This window comes from Paramisgurnus dabryanus, chromosome 18 (genome assembly GCF_030506205.2).
Source record: "Paramisgurnus dabryanus chromosome 18, PD_genome_1.1, whole genome shotgun sequence".
Classification (NCBI taxonomy): Eukaryota; Metazoa; Chordata; class Actinopteri; order Cypriniformes; family Cobitidae; genus Paramisgurnus; species Paramisgurnus dabryanus.
Genome location: NC_133354.1, coordinates 6,706,334 through 6,727,760, shown reverse-complemented (window position 1 = coordinate 6,727,760; position 21,427 = coordinate 6,706,334). Strand labels below are relative to the sequence as shown.

The following is a 21,427-nucleotide window of genomic DNA, read 5'->3' as shown; positions in this document are numbered from 1 at the left end:
GTATATTTTGTGTATCTGTGTGTGTGAGCATGTTTATATATGTGTGTGTGTGTGTGTGTGTGTTCACGTGTATATTTTGTGTATCTGTGTGTGTGAGAATGTTTATACATGTGTGTGTTTTCATGTGTATATTTTTGTGTATCTTTGTGCATGTTTATATATGTGTGTGTGTATAATTTTTGTTGATATGTATGTATGTGTGCGTATGTTACCATGTTTATATTTTATGTATCTGTGTGTGTGTGTGAGTACATCTTAGCATGTGTATATTTTTATCTATCAGTTTGTGTATGCAAGTATGTGTTTATAAATTTGTGTGTGTGCGAGTGTATATTTTTGTGCATCTGTGTGTATGAGCATGTTTATAAATGTGTGTGTGTGTTCACGTGTATATTTTGTATATCTGTGTGTGTGAGCATGTTTATATATGTGTGTGTTCACGTGTATATTTTGTGTATCTGTGTGTGTGAGCATGTTTATATATGTGTGTGTGTGTGTGTTCACGTGTATATTTTGTGTATCTGTGTGTGTGAGAATGTTTATACATGTGTGTGTTTTCATGTGTATATTTTTGTGTATCTTTGTGCATGTTTATATATGTGTGTGTGTATAATTTTTGTTGATATGTATGTATGTGTGCGTATGTTACCATGTTTATATTTTATGTATCTGTGTGTGTGTGTGAGTACATCTTAGCATGTGTATATTTTTATCTATCAGTTTGTGTATGCAAGTATGTGTTTATAAATTTGTGTGTGTGTGCGAGTGTATATTTTTGTGCATCTGTGTGTATGAGCATGTTTATGTGTGTGTGTGTTTGCGTGTATATTTTTGTGTATCTGTGTGCATGTTTATAAATGTGTGTGTGTGTGTGTGTGTGTGCGTGCGTGCGTGCGTGTGTGTGTGTTACCTCTCTTGCTATAGTAGTAATGAAGGCAGGAGGTCGAGCGGTGGCGATCAGCGAGAGGGCGTGACGAGCCGATCGGGCGGAATCAGCGGCAGGACTCAGAGGCAAACCCATTGAAATGCTAAACACCCAAATATAGAGTCAAACCATTAGACACACATTATAACGCCCGGGTCAATAGAGTCACTCATACACATCACAGAACACACACACACACACATCTACATCTGTAAGAGACCACGTTAACAAATCACCCCATGTGTGTGTTTGTGTGAATATGCATCAGGACACACAGAGAGACTCACGCATGACAGCGTGTGATCAAAGCGTGTGCTGTGACTTTCATTCTCTCTGTAACACGCGTAGCTAAAACACGCTAACATGTGACCGAGCTGAAACCCTGCTGACCGGCACATCAGAAAAGAGGGGGGAATAAACCTGAAAGATCTTTACATCTCTCATCATAGTGTCATTTCATCTCTAAAAAAAGAGTTTTTTTTAAATGTGAAAACTTTATTACATCTGAACTTAAATTTCTTCTGTGAATGCAAAGAAAAAAATAACATTAACCAATAACATTATCAATTCATTCAGTCCAGAATCCAGATGTATTTAACAAAAAATAATGTGATTCATATAGACGTGAATATACATCATCTATAATGAGCATTTTATAATCAAACACAGAGCATAAAGTAAAACTAATTAGTTTATTATTAAAAGTATTATTAAAGACAAAATGAAGTAATTCAGATAAAAGTCTTAGGGCCAGATTTACTAACAACTACTGTTATCGCAAATCATAATTTTGGCGTTAAATAACGACTGTCAGTATTTACTAAAGACGCACAGTTGTGTAAAGGTGTGGTCTAGTTATTTTTGGGACTGACCTTATTACATATGCATTTCTAGGGGTTTCCCTTTCAGACACAAAATTGAAATTCATTTAAATGATTCACTAATTTAAATGATTTACTAATGTTTGTGCGTATAATATTACTGGTATTTGCGCAATTATTTAATGCTGAAAAATCTTAAATCATTTTGCGCATGAAATGGCTGCAGTTGTTACTGATAAAAGAGGCATCACATGGATCAGAGATTGTATGGTACAAGGCAGAGGATTTTTTCCATATGTAACAATTTATTTGTAATACCAGAGGAACATATTATTCAAAAATATTGTTTGCCAAGCTACTGAGTCACTGAGAGAAGTCACACAATATCAAGTGTTTTTTTTAACTTGTAAACCGTCATTTTTGTCCTCATTTCAGTTCATTTCAGTGTACTATGAATTCAATAGCAGGGATTTTACACCACGCATTTTTAGCTGCGAAATTTGTGGTGCTGAACTCAAGCACATCAGGTGTTAGTAGATCACCAGCACCTCATCAGCTCTGCTTATTTGCAACCCTGAACTAATTTGTGTGCTCTTAGTAAATTGTATTGGTCATCACGAAAATCAGCTGTTGTTATTTAATTTGCGCCTTTTAAGTAAATAACCAGCAGATATTAACACTCCAATCTGTACTTTATTTCTGAGTAAAACTCTGTCATGAAGGAAATATGACTTAACACTTCTTTCATCTTGAATTTATTGAAAACTATTTTCAAAACAACAATAAGAGACACAGTAAGTGTAGGACACCTAAGGCTAAATAAGTTTTGTATGGAGTCTCTGAATGGTACTCTTCATGGTTTAATTCATAGCAGAAGTTTAATTCTTGTTGTTCAGATCAAATAGAAAGCAAAATATGTGATGAATATGAAGAAACAGCTCCCGGATCTCTCACTGAACACAGGATTATAGCTTAAATCAATCTGTAAGGCTTGTTGAGACTTAAGTGTCAATAAAGTTTGTTTAAAGGCAAATGATGAAGATCTGAGATCTCACCTCAAAGCAGATTTATGAATAAACCCTAACAGTAACATAAAGTAAATCTTCTCCATGTTAGGTTTATGTGTGATATGTAAAGCTTTTCCTGAAGACATTTCCACTTAAATTATTAAAGGTGAGAACAAAGAAAATATTTATCTGCTTTTTTTAAACAAAGATGACTTCGAAGGGCTCTGTGTGAAGTTGAAACCTTTCCTTTACTCGATCTTACTAAGGCAAAGATTGCTTTAACTGGCACAGAGTTCACTTCAATATGTAAATTTTAATCTATCACGAAAAAACTATACATCGTTGGAAAGGTCTAAGAACTTAGGTTTTATATTTTAAAACATTTTAACAGTAATAATAATGCAGTGACAGTAATTTATTAATTTGTGACAAGAGTATGCAGCAAACCATTGACACCTAGTGGTCGTTGTTGGTAAAACCACTAAAAGTGTAAAACAAACTTCATTTTTTGTAATATTTTATGTATAAAATATATACTGTATTGTATTATTTTAGTTTATTACAATAATTTAAACTGCTATAACAATGTTTTAATTAATATTTTCACACTTTTGTCTTTCTTAAAACAAGAATAGGCTTCTAGACCAGAAGATTTTATATTAATGAGTTATATTTATTATTAATTTGAAGGTGTACATCACCTTTTCATTTTTGTTCAGAAAATGTTCATTGCCTGTTCCGCAATATTAAGTAGATTTAACTTAAAGTTTGTTTGTTCAACAAGGGAAAGTTGACATTTTCAGGAGCGCCAGCTACCCTATATTTTTTAAATAAATAAATAAATCTGCTTACAGTGTACGCCAATATATAAATAATTTATAATAATATAATTTTTAATTGTTATATATACACTCTTAATGTGTAATTAAGATACTAATAAAGATACTAGATTTCAAACTAGGTTAGTGTAGTAAACTACAGTGTGTTTGATGTAGTGTGTGTGTAAATGAGCTAATGAATGAGTCTCTGAAGTCATGAGCTCCCTCACTTTGCCAATAACTGATCAATCACTTTGATTTCAGGAGTGATCAAGGTAAAATATGAGCAAACACAGGACAGAGAAAGAAAAGGAGCGAAAGACAAAGACGAGTAAGAGATTTCATCTTACTTTCTTTTCTGTCTAGCTCAACACTGCAAAAAATGACTTTCTTACTTCTTATATCTTAAATCAAGTCTAGTTTTTAGTCATGCAATATCAAATTTAAGTACAGTTGTGCTTTAAAAAATAAAATCTGTCAATGGGGTAAATTTTTCTAGAGTTAAGTGTTTAAGGAAAAAAGTTCGCATTGGCAATAAAAAAAACAACAACAATTAAAAACATGAAATCACATCTATATTTAGCATTAAACTACAAAAACATGGTAATCAATATCCGTCACTGACTAATAAACTCTATAACTGATGTAGACTGATGCTGCTGCTAAAGAGAGAAAGAGGAAACATCATCATCATCATCAACGACCTCTCTCTCTTTGTCTGTCTTTGTCTGTCTTTGTCTCTCTCTCTCTCTCTCTCTCTCTCTCTCTCTCTCTCTCACTAAAGGTCTTCCAGTGCTGCTAAATGGATTTGCCATTTAAAAAGCAGATAGTGTTGCCCTGTTTGAGTCTTGAGGTCAGAGAAATATCCTCACGCTTGAGATGAAAAGGAAGCAACATCTCTCGCTCGTTCATTCAGGTCCGGGCCGAACGTTCACCCGGCGATGAGCCGCGTCTTTATCTCGCCGTAATAACCCCTGAAAAATGAGCTTCATTTCGCTCTAACGGCATTAGGACGCGCTACACGAGAATCGCAGACATATTTGTACTCATAATAAATTTTTTAGGGATCGGGTTTCATGGTAACGAGGTGAGCGCGGGCTGAGGGGCTTCCAGGCTGGACGTTAACCTTGTTTAAGGGAGTTTGGGCGTGGAGGTTAAGGTCCAGACATATGGGTTTCCTCTTACGGATCAAGGTCTCCACCATCCTGAGGAGGAGACATCATTACATCATATTAATGGGCTCCAATCAAATTAAACCCGGGCTCTCGTATGTCAGGGGGTCACAGGAAAACACTAAAATACGGTAGCACCATTCTGGAGAAACAGTCTGTGAAGGATTTTTACTGTATCCAGATGTGACTAAGTAATACCTTTATCTTTAAATAAGACATAAGAGCTCAGATTCAAAATCCTCTAAGTGCATCATCTGACATGTTTTCTTGTAAATAAGTTTTTAATCAGACTCTAAATGGATTCTGCCAACAAACCCATATTTCTGAAAGACCAGAGGCAGTGATTAAGCAGATTTGGAGCAAAATTATTCTGCATAAATGTATAATACGTGCCAATAGCATTTGGTTAATATCATGATCTCATTTTTTGCATCTGAGTTCCTCAATTCTTTATTGTCATTATTGATGAGTTGACTATATCTATAGTTATAATAATCACATGATTTTAGTTCAGCTCACTAGGGTTTAAAACCGAGCCTTTGTTTCAACTTTTCTTTAGTTTAATCCAGACTTGGGTTTAGATTCTGCGATTCAGAAAAAAATCCACATCAACCGAATCAACAAATCAAACTCTGAAGTCAAGCAAACTCAAACCCCTGTGAAAGCTTTAATGTCTGCGTGTTCTCACTTGGACAGCTGTTTTTCGGCATCGGCACAGAGCTCCAGCAGACCCATGAGAACGGCGGACACGTCCATATACGGCTCCCACACCGTAAACCCTCGACCAATCAGATCAATTGCAGTGCGGCGGATGGTGCTGTGCGGGGGCAGTTTGGGACTGGGCGGCTGAAGAAGAAGAAATGTCAATGCTTTACCTGAGAGAGAGAGAGAGAGAGAGAGAGAGAGAGAGAGAGAGAGAGAGAGAGAGAGAGAGAGAGAGAGATTAATATCCAGACTGTTGGTGTATTGATCAGAGCAGTTATCAGGTTTGTCTGCAGGTCTGTATGTTGCTATATTGATGCTATGCTAATGTAACTCCAGTCAAAACATTAGAAATCAAACACACGCGCACACAACACACAACACACGCGCACACACACATACAAAGGATGCAATACTGATTTTTGACAGGTCTGTCAGCGGGGGTGAGGTGAAAGCATTTACTATTTATATCCTTTATTGTAGTTTAGGATTCTTTACAATATTTTTATACTGTACGACCAAAATATTGAGTTGTCCAAATAAAGTATTTACCAACAGTATCCACTTACAAAAATAAAGTTTTGATATATTCACGATAGGAAATGTACAAAGTGTCTTCATGGAACATGATCTTTAAACATTGTTTATAGTCGCACTTTGCGCTGCACTGCGCCCCTCCGCTGATCGCACACATCATAACAAACAGACGAGGTTTTTATAGTTGATGTGCTCACTGTTGCACTATTTTTTGACTCGAGCAATCCAAAACCAACATTAACGCCGGATTTCCACCAACTGCGGAGTGGCTGCAGATCGGCTAGGCTGCATTACGGCTCCGCACTCCGCCGTCCGCCAATACCCACCAGGTCCATATTTGTTGCATTGCAGCTGCGTGCTGAAGTGACGAGGACCCATGAGGTCTCGCAAATTCACATGATAATCGCGCGATATCTAGTTCTGTATCCGCCCATTATGACGTTTTGCTGGACCAGCCCAGATCACAACACGAGATCTTGTGAATTCAGGTATGATCACGTGATAAAGTCATGGCTCCGCCCTGTGGAGCTGTCCGACGGATTCGGAACGCAGTCAGTGGAAATACACACATACAGTAGACTTGAATGGAAACCGATTGACTCCGCCGCCGTTCCGCAGTCGGTGGAAATTGGGGGTCAGTAAAGGATACAGAGCTGTTACAACAATTGCCATAATAACCTTCACATGAAATAAGGTCTTGCACACCCAACGCGCAAAACTGCCCAGTCCGCGTTGACGTCATTTTTGCCGCATTCAACATCGCGCTCATGCAGACGCGTTGAGTATAAATAAGGCTTTACTTAATATCCTAATGATTTTTGGCATAAAAGAAAAATAGACAATTTTCTCACATACAATGTATTGTTTGATATTGCACTGCAAAAAATTACTTTCTTACTTATTTTTACTGAAAACAAGACAAAAATACTATCTAAAAATTCTTAAATTAAGATGTATTTTCTTGATGAGCAAATTACCTAAGAAAATAAGTCTAGTTTTTAGACAAAAAATATAAACTTTAAGTAAATTAGTGCTTAAAACAAGCAAAAAGAAATCTCCCAATGGAATAAGAAATTTTTTCTTGAAATAAATTGACTTTTTTCGTAAACACTTAATTCAAGACAAATTTTCTTATTCCATTGGCAGATTTTTTTGCTTGTTTTAATCACAAATTCGCAAAATTTTTATATTTTTGGTCTAAAAATTTCCTTTCCTAGGTCATTTTGCTCATCAAGAAAATACATCTTAATTTAAGAATTTTTAGATATTTTTACTAAAAACAAGACAAAATACTAAGAAAGAAAGTCAGTTTTTGCAGTTTGCTACAAATATACCCGTCTGACTTATGACTGGTTTTGTGCTCCGGGGTCACAAATGATGAAAAATGGATCACGTGAACTCCACTGCTTCACTTTCATTTGCATAAAGTTAAAATATTCTCAATTTTATTGCATAGCTGGACACACCCACTTCCTGCCGTCAACAATCTCTGTGGCTCGTGTCAATGGAAGTCATCAAGCTTCCATTGAAATGAATCAGATTGTGATGCTCCGGTGTTGTTATACACTGGGGTGTGCACACAACAGCAATGATTAACAACAACCACACGTGCTGTATCCATGACAACAGTCAATACATGTGGGAGTCGGAGAGGAAACGGGTCACATCATACAGGACCTGGTGCACACGTCATCAGACGGTGCGATCAATGTTTATATTGTTTCTGATTGATTAACTGTTTAATAATCATAGACACTGTCTTCAGCATCTGTTTTCGGCCACGGCAACAGGTCACCGGGTAATCACCATGGCAACAGAGAACAATGAGTTAAAGCAATTCATACAGACAGATTCCAGGCAAATTTGCCAACAGAGACGAACTTCATCTCTGGGTGTGAGTGTTTGCGTGTTTATGCTTTAGTGTTTGCCTGATTTTATTAAACTAGTATTAAGATACTAGATTAGTACCAGATACATTTTTAATGATTGTTACCAAAGAAACAAAACTAACCCTAAACTTTTGTGATGGTTTTAATCAAAAATCTGATTTTATATGAATGAAGATCATCATGTGACATACAGTACAAAACATCTATTAATGTCATCTAATGTCAGTGGTGTTATAAACTGTTCAGTCAGCAGATCTAGAGCTGTTAGTGTCATAGAGATCTACAGTACTGAACTTATTGATACGGATTTTAAATATGACCAGTACACACACAGAGATGAAGAAGATACAGCCGCAGAAAATATTAAAAGACCATTTCCATGGTCCCTTTCAGTTTTTCTAAATTTACTATTTATAGGTTTAGGTATGTGTTTTAGTAAAATATATAATTTTTGTTTCATTCTGTCAACTACTGACAACAGGCCTAGATTAACACAATGTAGTGCCCTATGGGTGACCACATTTGAATTGTCCAGCCTATCTCTCATCTCTGCAATGTCTAATAACCCCGCACCTTGTCGCGGTTCTGAGTGAGATGTGTTAAGATGTGTTTAACTTCATGTAGGGGCTGCATAGACCCATCGATAGATTTACTGAGCACATGGTGACATAAAACGTTGTGCAAATGAGCGGTAAAACCCCAGTGGCGCATTCTGTTATTGTCACAAGTTCCCCGTGCCACCCCCTGCAAAATGGTGCCCTTGGCAGCTGCCCATGTCGCCCATGCCTAAATCCTCCACTGCACACTTGTGGCCTCGAGATCTACCAATCTCTTAACAAATTTTCAGGAAGCACATGCATGAGTAATTGTAAAAATGCTCGCGCTGTTTCAAAAACTCAGTTGCAGTCTGGAGCCCTTGGTGCCTCTCCCACCATGGTACTTACCCAATCCTGTCTATGGATAATACAGCCCTGACCGACCACATTTCTGCCAAATTCTTAATAAAAATTTAATTTATTTACTGCAAGTTGAAATGGGGAAAACATGGTCAAAAAACTAAAAAGATCTTCAATACTGCAGAGAAAACAAGTTCAAATGTATTTCTTAAAAACAAAAAAAGTTTTTACATATATTTTAGGAAAATTTAAAAAACAAATAAAAAATCTGATTTTTAGTCACATCTTTTATGGGTCTTCTCATGCTCTCAGTCATTTGCTGTTGCGTGACATTTTTACAACAATTAATTTTTACGTCAATCCATATTTTCGCTATTATTCACTAGGTGTCACTCTTACACAACTTAAAAAACACTGAAGCATCCACTGATCCAAAATCAGTAAAAACTCTGTGTATGTTTTGATCATCGTTTTGAATCTGATCTCTAACAAAAGTCCTTTACAAAAATGCATTTTTGAAGAAACCTACACATAGCTAAGAGGTGATAAAAGAGAATAAATAAAGAAAAGCAGAGGGTCTGTTCTTTCATTTGATATAATGAATCTTTACATATTTATAGAAGAACAATTTCTGGGAGGCATTAAACTTTCGTAAAAAATGCTGGCGCTGGCTGGCAATTTTTTTTAATGCTCGCGGGGAAAAAAGTTAAAGTCAAAACTGAAGTCGTCTCTTAATTTATTTCCGTGGCTGTACGAAAATCACAAAACTCCAATATTCATACATTATAAACAGGAAGAAGGAAGTGAAGGCTCCTCATAAGCAGAGGAAATGACCTCATCACTCTAAAGATAGAGCTCATTCATTGGACCACTGTACTCGGGGCGGACCAACGGCCATTTTTCAGAGCGGACATCTTTGTTTAAGACTTGACTTGGTTTAAATGGATGAATTAATATTGACAAAACATCAGCTGGGCTAATGAGTGGTTAGTTAAAGCAATAAACATGCCACATTAGAGGCCGGCCATAGGAAGCTAATTAGGGTGTGAAAAGAGAAAGAGAGAGAAAGAGTGAAACAGACAGAGAGAGACACAGCTTTACCCATTTACCTCAAACACCCACTAATATTTTACTGAAAGCTGTTGTAAACACACGCGCACTTCTCCAGATTCTGCAGATTTTAACTATAACATTTACTGCCGTAAAAATACACACATGATGCAAAAATACAGAGTTGTACCCAAACATGTCAAAGCAAACCGTTCCTGAGCAATGAGCAATCTGTCACATTAATATTCAATTGATGGACAGTCACAGGTGTGTGTGTTTGTGTAATATCAGATATTATACAAAGATCTGATAGACAGGTGTTCAAAAACTTATTTGCAGCTGTATCATACAAATAAATAGTTTTAAAAAATCATATATTGTGATTTCTGGCTTTTTTTGATTATGTCTCTCACAGTGGATATGCACCTACAATGACAATTTCAGACGCCTCCGTGATAAATAGCAGGGTGTTCAAATATTTATTTTCCCCACTGTATGTATATTGTTCAGTCATGTACAATGAAAAAATGTTGGTTTTACTGGACCACCCCTAGTCTGTTTTATCCCATTACACTTCCAATGGCCTTATTACTGCCTCTCTCTCTCTCTCTCTCTCTCTCTCTCTCTCTCTCTCTCTCTCTCTCTCTCTCTCTCTCTCTCTCTCTCTCATGGAAAGTGAGGTTAAAATCAATGGAGTTTAGCTGGGAGAGGAAGGCAGATGAGAGATATAGAGAAACGAAGGGTGACTAAACAGGGAAAGCCGTCATCAGACTGGATTTACAGCAGCGCACACACAGCTGCAGAATTTAGGGTTGACCATCATTAATGTGACATCATTTCCAGTCAATGCAGAGCTGCACTCTTCCATGCATTACCGTATATATGTGTGACACAGTCTGACTTCAGTTTATTAAGTCATCTACCACTTATTTTTTCATTTTTTTCCAGTTTCATGAAGAGTTAAGAAACACCAAGGACAGAAAAAAATCAATTTCGACAATAAAAATTTTTTTTCTGTGTTCCTGTATATATTAGTGGCAGAGCATTGAGTTTGCAGCGCAAAAGGTCATGGGTTCGAAGCCAGGGAACGCAAGTACTGATAAAAAAATTTATAACTTGTAATGCTTGGTAAGTCGATTTGGATAAAAGCAAAAATAAAATATTTGCATAAATAAAAAAATTATTTATATAGTGCGGTTTCCTAGACATGGTTTAGATAAAGTAAGGGCTTAAGTCAAGCTTTAGATATATATGACATTTAAATTGTTTGCAAAATTATACCATTATCTTGAGATAAAACAATACACACACATGCATGTATAAATTTCAGAAATATATTTATACATTAAGTATTCATATTTATCTATAATATAAATTATATATAAATATTTAAAAATGTATATCCACATCTAAATATTTTGTAAATATATACATGCATTTGTGCGTATTTATATATACATAATTATTATACACACAAACTTTTATTCTGCAAATGATTAGTCGCAATTAATCTCTGAATTTGAACGAGAGGGCACAATAAGACACAACTCAAGTATCTAAACAGGTAAAAGTGAGATTCAAGAACTAAAAACGAACCCTGAAATCATTCAAAAACTGAAAGAGGCCGTAATGAAGTTTGTAATGCAGGTATCCCGAGGGACACAATCGGCTAATCTCTTCTTAAAAAAGCTCAAGTCAACAGAAAGTCGGAATGACGTGAGATTTGATTTGTCACCAGTTTGTGTGTGTGTTCATTTAGCTGCATGTGTTTCTGAGGTGCTGTGTGATTATTGCAAACATCGATATTCTGTGCTCGAGCAGCAGTTTTGTGCTGTCTAAAACTAATGAGAGAGAGAGAGAGAGAGAGAGAGAGAGAGTGAAAGAGAGAGAGAGTGAAAGAGAGAGAGATACAGATGCTCATTAGCCTGTAAAGTAATTAATTCACACCCTCAGGTCTGTCTACAGCTAATAAGCCCAGATTATTACTCATCATAATGCGCTAAAGTGTGTTCACCTGTGTGTGTTTGTGTGTTTTCAGCACATGTGTGTTGTGTTTGATGTTTGTACTCACAGGTGTGACGGGCCAGTGAATAGTTGGAGCCTCCGGTGGTCAGACCGAAACCCTCGGGGGCTTGACTGCTGGTTCGGGCACGAGACGGTAGTTTAGGAGGTTCAATCTCTGCCCCAAACTCAGCACCGATCACACCCAGCAGGACGATGGCCGTCGCCTGTTTTCTCCTCTCCTCATACGAGTTACAGATCTTCTTAGCATTGGGTGGAAGGTTAGACAAACATCCTACAAACAGACAGGAGCAGAGAAGGACAGGTTTACTTTAAATCCATATGAAACATCATTCATAATCTAAATCTGTATTTAAAACTTTTCAAGAGTGAAACATAATATTGATCAGGATTTTTTTTTATTAAATTCACTTCAGAATAATGTACACTGATGATTTGTGTTAAAGACATTAATGAACTGACTATCTGATGTCTACAGGGTTCCCACACCTTAGTTAACTTCAAATTCAAGGACATTTCAAGGACTTTCCAGGTCCAATACCCTCAAATTCAAGGACTAAATGTGGGGACACATTTCAAGTGAGAGCAAGGTTGCATCGTGTTTCCTTTTAAGATACATTGTTACAGTTCCCTTTCGAGGGAACTCACGCTGCGTCACTGCTGTGACACTTTGGGGACTCCTCCAGGGGTAAGTGCATCTGAATGTGTATATCAAATTCAACCAATGGTGAGGCTTAATGACAAAGACAGGGTGACGCAGGAGCCAGGAAGTATATCGCTATCTGAAATATTGCCAAAGACGGCGTTACAGGGACGCAGGAAGTATGGCAAGGGAGACACAGCGTCTCGTTCCCTTCTCAGGGAACAACAGTTACATATGTAACCCGAGACGTTTTCATGTGTCAAACACAACTATGCAAAAAAGCATTTTGGTATGAATCAACATTCACATACAGAAGATATAAGCATTTAAAGTGAACAGTTTAGCACGTGTGCTTAAAAAGTCTAGAATTTTTATGATATTATCCTACACTACACAGGGAATAATATGGATTTTTTTTCCAGAAAACTTCTTGCATAAAATAGATTCAAGCACTTTCAATGACCTGTATCTATGTATGTATATTTTCAAAAACTTCCCAGGGCCTTGGATTTTTTCCCCCAGATTCACAAACTTTCAAGGATTTCAAGGACCCGTGAGAACCCTGAGTCTAAGTAAGATTGCTTTCCTCTTTTACCAAAATTTACCAACAGCTATGACACTGTATAACAATTTCTATTGCAATGTATTTTTATTTCTTTTAAATAAATCTGATTTAAGCAATGTTTGTAGACTATATTTGAAATCCTTTACTTGCCCCTGATATCAGTGATGCATCTGACATTAAAAATAAATATTAAAAACATATCAGACAACTGTTACAATTCAAAGAAAGCTAAGATTTGTTGTTTGTTTGAAGAATTAAGCAATATTGCATTTAAAAGAAATAAAATTGTGGTTGCAAATTTGCAAATTTCTGTTTTATTCTTGTTTCAAATGCTCAGTGTGTGTTTGTGTTGTGATGATAACACAGTAAACACAATCCAACGCATAAACATTATTTAATATTGTGGTAAAACATCATACAACATCAGACATCTGAACATTCGAACACATAAGAGTTGTGTTGAATTCTGCTTTGTGTATTTCACTGCATTATGTGTTCTGAATGGACAATGTGTATATCTGTGTGTGTGTGTGTGTGTGTGTTTGTGTGGTTCATGGTCAGGGTCTTTGCTGAAGGGACACGTGCTGAAACCAAAACCCACACACACAGACTCTCATAAAGAGACCTGGAGGGGGTCTTTGCTTTCGGAAGTGTGGGGTGCGGTCGGATGAGGGGTTCTTTTGTTACCAAACGTGTGTGTGCCACAGGAGCCCCTTAAACACAGAAGGTGCAATTAGTCACACACACACACACACACACACACACACACACACACACACACACACACACACACACACACACACACACACACACACACACACACACACTCGCAGACACGCATGCATGCACACACACACACACACATGCGCATCCACAAGCACACACACATGAAAGTCTACAGCAACAACACAAAAACATCTTTAAGAGATTTTGAATACAAGATTATGGTGTGTTGTTGTTTCGCTGCGTTCAGATGTGCGTGAGATTTCTGTGCTATAATGCAGAACAAAATAAACTCAATGTAAGTGTTGAAATGAGTGTCTCAGAGAGAAGATCTATACACAAAGACGTGCCATATTGACAAACCTTATTGTGTACTGTATATACAAACTACATTTTGTGAGCATCCATTCATCTATAGAATATTTCCAAACAGTATGACAAAAATATTGTAAACAATCACTGTATTTATTTATTTATTATAACCAAAGTAAACAGACCATATTGTGAAGAGCCATCACACTAATAATCAATAGTCTCAGTCAAAACACACACAATGATGAATCAATAACTCACACCTGATAAAACTAAAGATTGCATAAAATCTAAATCTGTGCTTGAAGTGTTACTGTGTCTTTAATGTTGTCATTAGTATTAAACATGAAAGATAAAGCTAATGAGCTATAGTGACATCACAATTAATAAACCTTTTATTGTCATATCAGCAGCAAATCTCAGTATTCGTAAGAAAAGTATTAGCAGATATCAAAGGTGAAAGCACAAGTTTGACATTTATTGTGGTGCTGATCTCAAAGCAGATTTTGTCTTCATATCTGTCCCTTCATTTCTACAGAAATCATATTATTTCATTTTTTCTGCTTGGCACTAAGAGGTCTAACCTGATTGGCTGAGTTAATATTTTATCCTGTGACAGCGCGAGCGGCCATATCTCTGCCGATTCAATTTGACCTCTTCATTTGTTCTGCCTCTTTCTATTGGCTCTCAGCTGACCTCTGACCTCTCTGTGCTCAGCAGCATCTCGAAATGTTTACGTGGACACATGACGATCAGAGGCCAAGCCAACTGATCAACAAAACAAGGAAGCATATAAAATTGTTGCATTGTAAAAAATAACTAATATAAGGGTTTGCTTACTGTAGTTTTAAATGCCCATTTAAATATTATTATATATTAACAGTATGTTTGTAATTACATGTGTTTATCCTTACATACTGTTATCAATACACAATTTAGTTAGGGTTTCATTTGCTATGGAAACACAATATAAGTGCAATTATATTTCCCAAAGTGCAATTCGCAAACCCCTGGTGGATCACAAGTGAATTGCATGAGCTGATGAATAAATCATTACAATTAATCTTAATGTCATGTGACCATTACACAACACTAAAATATACCAGAAAACTAAAACTTGTGCAAAATGATCAGATGGACAAATAACACAAAATGACCAGATGAAAGTTTGTAATAATAATAATATCCATACCACTGATAAAAACTTAAAACAGATGAAAAATAAATGTTTTAGTTAAAAATTTTAGTTAAATAATATCTAAAAAGATTATTTAGATATTTATAAAAAATTTCAGGGGGTAAAACAAATAAATATTTTAGGTCAAGGGGGTTCAGGGCCTCTGCTTTAGCCTTTAGATTTTGTTTTTCCAGAAACATAAACACATGTATACACACACGCACACACATTTAAAAAACAAACACACACTACCATTTGTGTGAGATTTCTGATCTGATCATATTTGTTTAATCAGAATCTTACCTGCAATATTAAAGACTGAAATCAAAGCTACAAGACAAAACAAACACTGAAATATTTATCATCCTCAGAGGAGCCAAAGCCTGACTGTCTGTGTATTTCTGTGTGTGTTTTCTGTATGACGATAACAGATCAGTCCCGGTATTAATATCACACACATGCACACACTTTTGAAGAGTAAAAAATAATAACAGTGCATATATGAAGTCTTGTCACACTGGTATCTTAATCTTTCCGTAAAGAAAATTATACAAAATGAGATTTTATCTAATATACTGATATTCAGACATTATAACTAAATTCTGCTTTGTGTGGATGCTGTATAGGTCACATGTTATATGAACTCAATAGCTGGGTTTCAATCACATTTTGAAGTATTGCATAAGAAACAAGTGATGGAAAAGGGCAAATTTCAAATAAAAATCTCTTAAATTCACAAAAAGTGTTTGAATAATGCGCAATGGAAATGCATTTGCTAAATAAATTCTGACTTAGCGAATATTAAACCCATGGGACTGATTGTCTTGCTGTATCAGCTGTCATTGTCTTTATTATTTATGGGGCTCGACGTCGTCGTAATGCCCTTGCTGTTAGTGCCTGCATCAAAAACTCTGCATTCCTTCTTCTGTGCACAGAATTCAGTTTCAAATTAGGCAATTACAAGTTGCACTGCTAGTAATTTATAACTTGACCAATCGTAACTTAATGCAGTCCTGTCTCCATTTTCTAAGCGTGCCTTGTTTTATTTACTGTTGGTTACTAGATTAACAATACTGCCTCCATTCGCTTGAACAACTTGATGGAAACGCGCCTAATTTGCATTTTTTAAAGCGAATTTTGAAAAGATTCTTTTCACGTTTGGATGGAAACCAAGCCAATGAAAGTCTCTGTGAAAAAGTGGATTTGATTATCAATTAAAGAGAGAGAATGAAAGAAAGAAAATCTAATGAAAGAAACAGAGTCTGCTGTCAGCAGGTATCTAACATGGTTCCTGCGGCCCGGCGTCAATCTGTGTGTGACTGTCTTTCAGTTCTACTGAATCAATACCACAGTAAAATTACATCAAACTGTGATGAGGAACACACCAGACACATATATATATATATACATATATACACACAGCCAAAAAAACATACATATAACTTAAATATACACACATCACATAAATATACACACAAACATACACACTTTTACACATACACACCCCATTAAACTGGGCACTCATACAGCTTTTAGATAAAAAAACAAAAACAAAAGTCTCCTAAATTAAATCATTTGCCAACTATATATATGAGAAAACTCTGAGTTTAAAGGGCAAAAAAACCTTTTCAATTGCAAACCATCAGAAGTGAACAGTTATTTTATTTTGCATGGCATTTTTATTGCTCGCAGTGATGTATTTAATTTAATCGTATCAATGTTGTCATCTGTCTGCGTTTATCAGTCCAAAGTTTATCTTTATTGATTACAATGACAATTGCAGCTAGCAATAATATTATTCAGACAATAAGGCCATCATTTTAACTTCTGCCATTATAATGGGAGAAAATCGCACCGAAAATCTGACATTTCATAATATTTCACGTCGGATGCAATAAGGAAGAAAACAAAACAGTGTTGGGTATGGATTACACGCTCTCTCGCTCTGCGCCGGGTACATTGATTTTTGAACAGTATTGACGGCGTATCTTTAATACCGGCCGATCTATTTTAATGTCATTGTACCTGAATCGCATTTGCTGCTCGCTGCGTCTAAACAAAATCAACTCAAAAGGCCGGTTTCTCCGCATACGTCCATTTTTCATTTCCATCTGAAAAAGACTCGGATCAGAGAGGACGGATAATAAAATTATCAAAGAACAGAGAGAGCATCAATTAAAAGCAGAGAGAGGGGGAACAATAAGAAAGATGCAGTAGACGCTTCTTCATGCTGTGAAGTAAATCAATACCATCATAGCCCTAAACAGCAGCAGAACTTGGAAGATTCACTCCGACATCCCAACAAAAATCACGCTGGATTCAACAGCGGCAGTCAGGCAGCGCACTACATGTTTCAACATCATGGATTATCAGCTCCCATGATGCACTGCCTACTCAAGCATTGATCACCGATACACATGCAGGTAAAATTTGATAGCAGGGGATTGTGGGAAAGGATTGATCGCTTCTGCCCTACAAGGCAAGAAAAATCTCTCATGCTAGGAAATAAATGTGGCTTTCTTTACATCAAAACAAAACCATACATTGGGTTTCTACGTTTCTGACCTAGAATTTCAGATATTTGTCCCAGGCAATGCTAAAACAAAGACAGCGCAGAATTCACTTAGAATCATCCATCGAGCGCAAACACAATTTATTAGCGAAGAGGACGAGGGCACAATCTTATCTGGCCCTCGTTTCTGAAGGTTAAAAAGATTTTTATGCTTTAAAGCACACACGCACACACACACACATCTCATATCTGGAGTTTTCTAATCGTGTACAACAACAGAGTTTCAATGAATACGAAGCAGCCCACAACCTTAAACCTCCCCAACACACACACACACAACCTTCACAAAATCTTAAAGGACTTTATAAAAGGTAAGATTACCTTTCCCTTTCTTCATTTAGTCATTAAAAATTTGTGCATTCTCTCTCTGACACAATCCTAAAGAAGATATTTGATAAAAGTGTCAGACTGTTTGAAGATGATAGACGTGTATCTATAAATTTTAATAAAAACGGTGTGATGTAATAAAAGCTGTCAGAGAGGTAATAACTTTCAATCAACTACACTTTAATATTTTACAAAAACAAAGTTCTTCAGAAATATTCGACAAAGTATTAAAGTTTGTTTTCAATGGTTACATTTTAACAAATGTGTATGTGTGTCTGCATGTGTGCTAGTGTACCTAGTTAAAGGGGTCATATTATGAATTTTTTTGTAAAATCATAATTTTTCTTAAAATAAGTCTTTGGTGTCCCCAGAGTACATGTGTGAAGTTTTAGCTCAAAATACCACAAAGATAATTTATTATAGCATGTTAAAAATTGCCACTTTGTAGGCCTGAGCAAAAATGTGCCGTTTTTGGGTATGACCTTTTAAAGGTCCGTTCTTCTTGTGTTTTTGAAGCTTTGATTGGGTTTACAGTGTGCAATATAACACATGCTCATGTTTCACATGTAAAAAATTGTGGTATTTTTTACACAATTGACTTATCTCTAGCTTAGCCAGAGTTGTTTGAGCTTAGCTGGCGACTGACATATTCCTGTGGGCGGAGTTTAGTCAAAAACTCTTATATTGACGTCATTCAACCAGGAAGTAGAGGGCTGTAGTCCAAACCGACCATTCCCTGTAGGCTTTGAAAGGCGAATTCTGTTAAAAAAATATATATTGCCTGGCAGTGAACTTTGAGCTTTATCATTTTGCAGGTATTATTTATGCCATTATAGCAACATTACACACTAACTGGGTTTAAAAAATGGGATCAGAAAACATGACCTTTAAATGCAAATGAGCTGATGTAATGCAAACACTGATCGCCATAATCGTGGCTGGAAACTCAATTGTGGTGTCAATACTTATTTCTCTCTCTTTCTCTTTGCAGTAAATGGCAGTGCCGTGGTTGGATAGTGCAGATTAAGGGGCGGTATTATTGTAATTAGACTCACTACCTATCTCACAAATCAGGCGAAATCTGAACGACCTAATTTTTCACATGCTTTCAGAGAATGGTTTACCAAAACTAAGTTACTGGGTTGATCATTTAAAAAAAAGGCTATAAAAATATAGTAAAGTTTATTTTAAATTGTAAAATGTTAGGTTTTTTATGGTTAGGTTGTGAGTTAGGGTTAGGTTATAGTATTTATAACGAATGCTCTATAAAAACAATAGAAGTCTATAGAATTTTTCTCATTTAGATATCTAACTAAATGTGTTTGTTATTTTTAATTATTACATGGCTCTCTAAAATGCTTGATTCTGATTGGCCAGTTGCGACAATCCAAGGTTCGTTATTTTCAGATAACTACAGTTCACGTGTTCCAACACGTGGAAAATCGGAGGCTGCAAACCTTTTTGACAGGTACAGTTTAATATTACAGAAATTAAATATAAAAATGTATTTTAATATGACATATGACATTATATTTACAAATGATTCAACCAAAGAGTGTGTTCGTGACATTTGAACGTCTCATAATCGAAGGTAAACGCGTTTTCCTCACAGAAGGTCTGCATTCGTTAAAAATGAGCAAATAAAATATTTCAAATCAATATTTAATGCTCTTTACCTTACTTATGAGGCAAATATGACCATTTAATAAGCTCCACTTCACGTCAGGTCCTGATCACACTGTCTGGCCTTATTTCTGATATAACAACCTGCTGCCTATACATTATGCCTTACTTATGTAATTAAAATATTTAATATTGTATCATTTAAAAAAAATACCAGCAACAATATTGCACAAGCACGCAGACACAAGCACAAGCATACATACACGCGAGCGTGCATACACACTCGCACACACACACACACACACACACATGCAAGCACACACACACACACACACACACACAGTTTCAACTGTTTCTTGACAGTGTTCAATGCATGTGTGTATACTGACAGTGTGTGTCATTATATTCTGTTGTGTGTGTGTATGAGAGTTGAATAGTGCGACAGACGGGCGGTGTGTGTGCGTCCGTCGAGACTGTGGCTCAAGAGTCCATGATAAAAGAGTCCACAAAGAGATTGTGACCGTTCTGTCCTCAATACAGAAACCCCCACCCGACTGACGCTTGCTTTCACACACGGCTTTATCAATAGACAGCGGCGCTGAATAGCCAACGCTCTCTATTGGCCTCCAGTCAATTAAGCTCTAAGCTGTCGGTAAACACTTTTAACTTCCCTCGAAATAGATGAAAAAAAAAAAACTCAAGACTGCGAGGAGCGTCACTGTCTGCAGACAAGTGAGAATTACAGAAACTGTGCTCTGAATAATCAATCTCAAAATAGAACACACACATACATTATCATCACTCACACAACAACATAAACATTACTATTGATTTGTTTTACTTATTAAATGTTTCTGCTCTTGTTGTGAACAATCAAAAGTTTTATGCTAGAAGAAACAGCCAACTTTTACCAATGGTTTACCAACATCATCACTAGGAGGAAAAATAATATTAATGAACTAAATTTTTTACATTTTCCATGTTTGAAAGGGATTGTAAATATGGCAATGGTACATTGTTTTGAGTTGATGTTAGTGAACATTGCTATACCACTGCGACACACATCTTTAATCTCTGTGTTATTCTGGTCTCTGTATAACTCAGGTTCATTATACAGAGTAATGCTTTGCTTAATGCCTGTGATTTTTATTTTGTATTTTAAGATTTCAGGTATACATACGCATTTAAAAATGCGCTGTTTTATGCATGCATGTTATTTTGCAAAGAAACACCACACTGTAAACCTGGACAAGTTGAATTTACTTTAAAACCTAGAGGAAAGTTTTTGCCTTAAAAAATAGGTAATGTGAACTAAAACAAAAGTAAATTTAACTTAAAATTTCTAGTAATTCCAATATAATTCAGCAAGTTCATAAAACTTAATTTTAAGTTGATTTAACAAGAAACAATTTGTAATATCAATTGCACTGTCAATCATCTCCACTTGGTTAGCGGAGTTTAACAACTTATAATTATATTACTATTAGTGTTATAAATTGTATACAAAATTGACTTTAAGTCAGTCATTGGATAAACTTGATTCCCCACTGCGTTTTTGACAAAATGTACATTGTACACTGCAAAAAATTATTTTTGTCTTGTTTTCAGTAAAAATATATTAAGAGAGAACTGTGGAGAGAACTGCA

General features: G+C 36.1%; 1 protein-coding gene across 2 annotated transcripts in view; it reads right to left on the bottom strand.

Annotated features, from left to right (window-relative positions):
- The window catches only part of wdr7 (WD repeat domain 7), a 109,010-nt gene that overhangs the window by 13,413 nt on the left and 74,170 nt on the right, over positions 1-21,427 (bottom strand). For both annotated transcript variants that reach the window (XM_065243646.1, XM_073812524.1), the window contains 3 exons: positions 11,889-12,113; positions 5,432-5,618; positions 911-1,028 (listed from right to left, as the gene is read on the bottom strand). In XM_065243646.1, the coding sequence (XP_065099718.1) occupies positions 911-1,028; positions 5,432-5,618; positions 11,889-12,113 (530 nt within the window). The remainder of the gene's footprint in view (positions 1-910; positions 1,029-5,431; positions 5,619-11,888; positions 12,114-21,427) is intronic.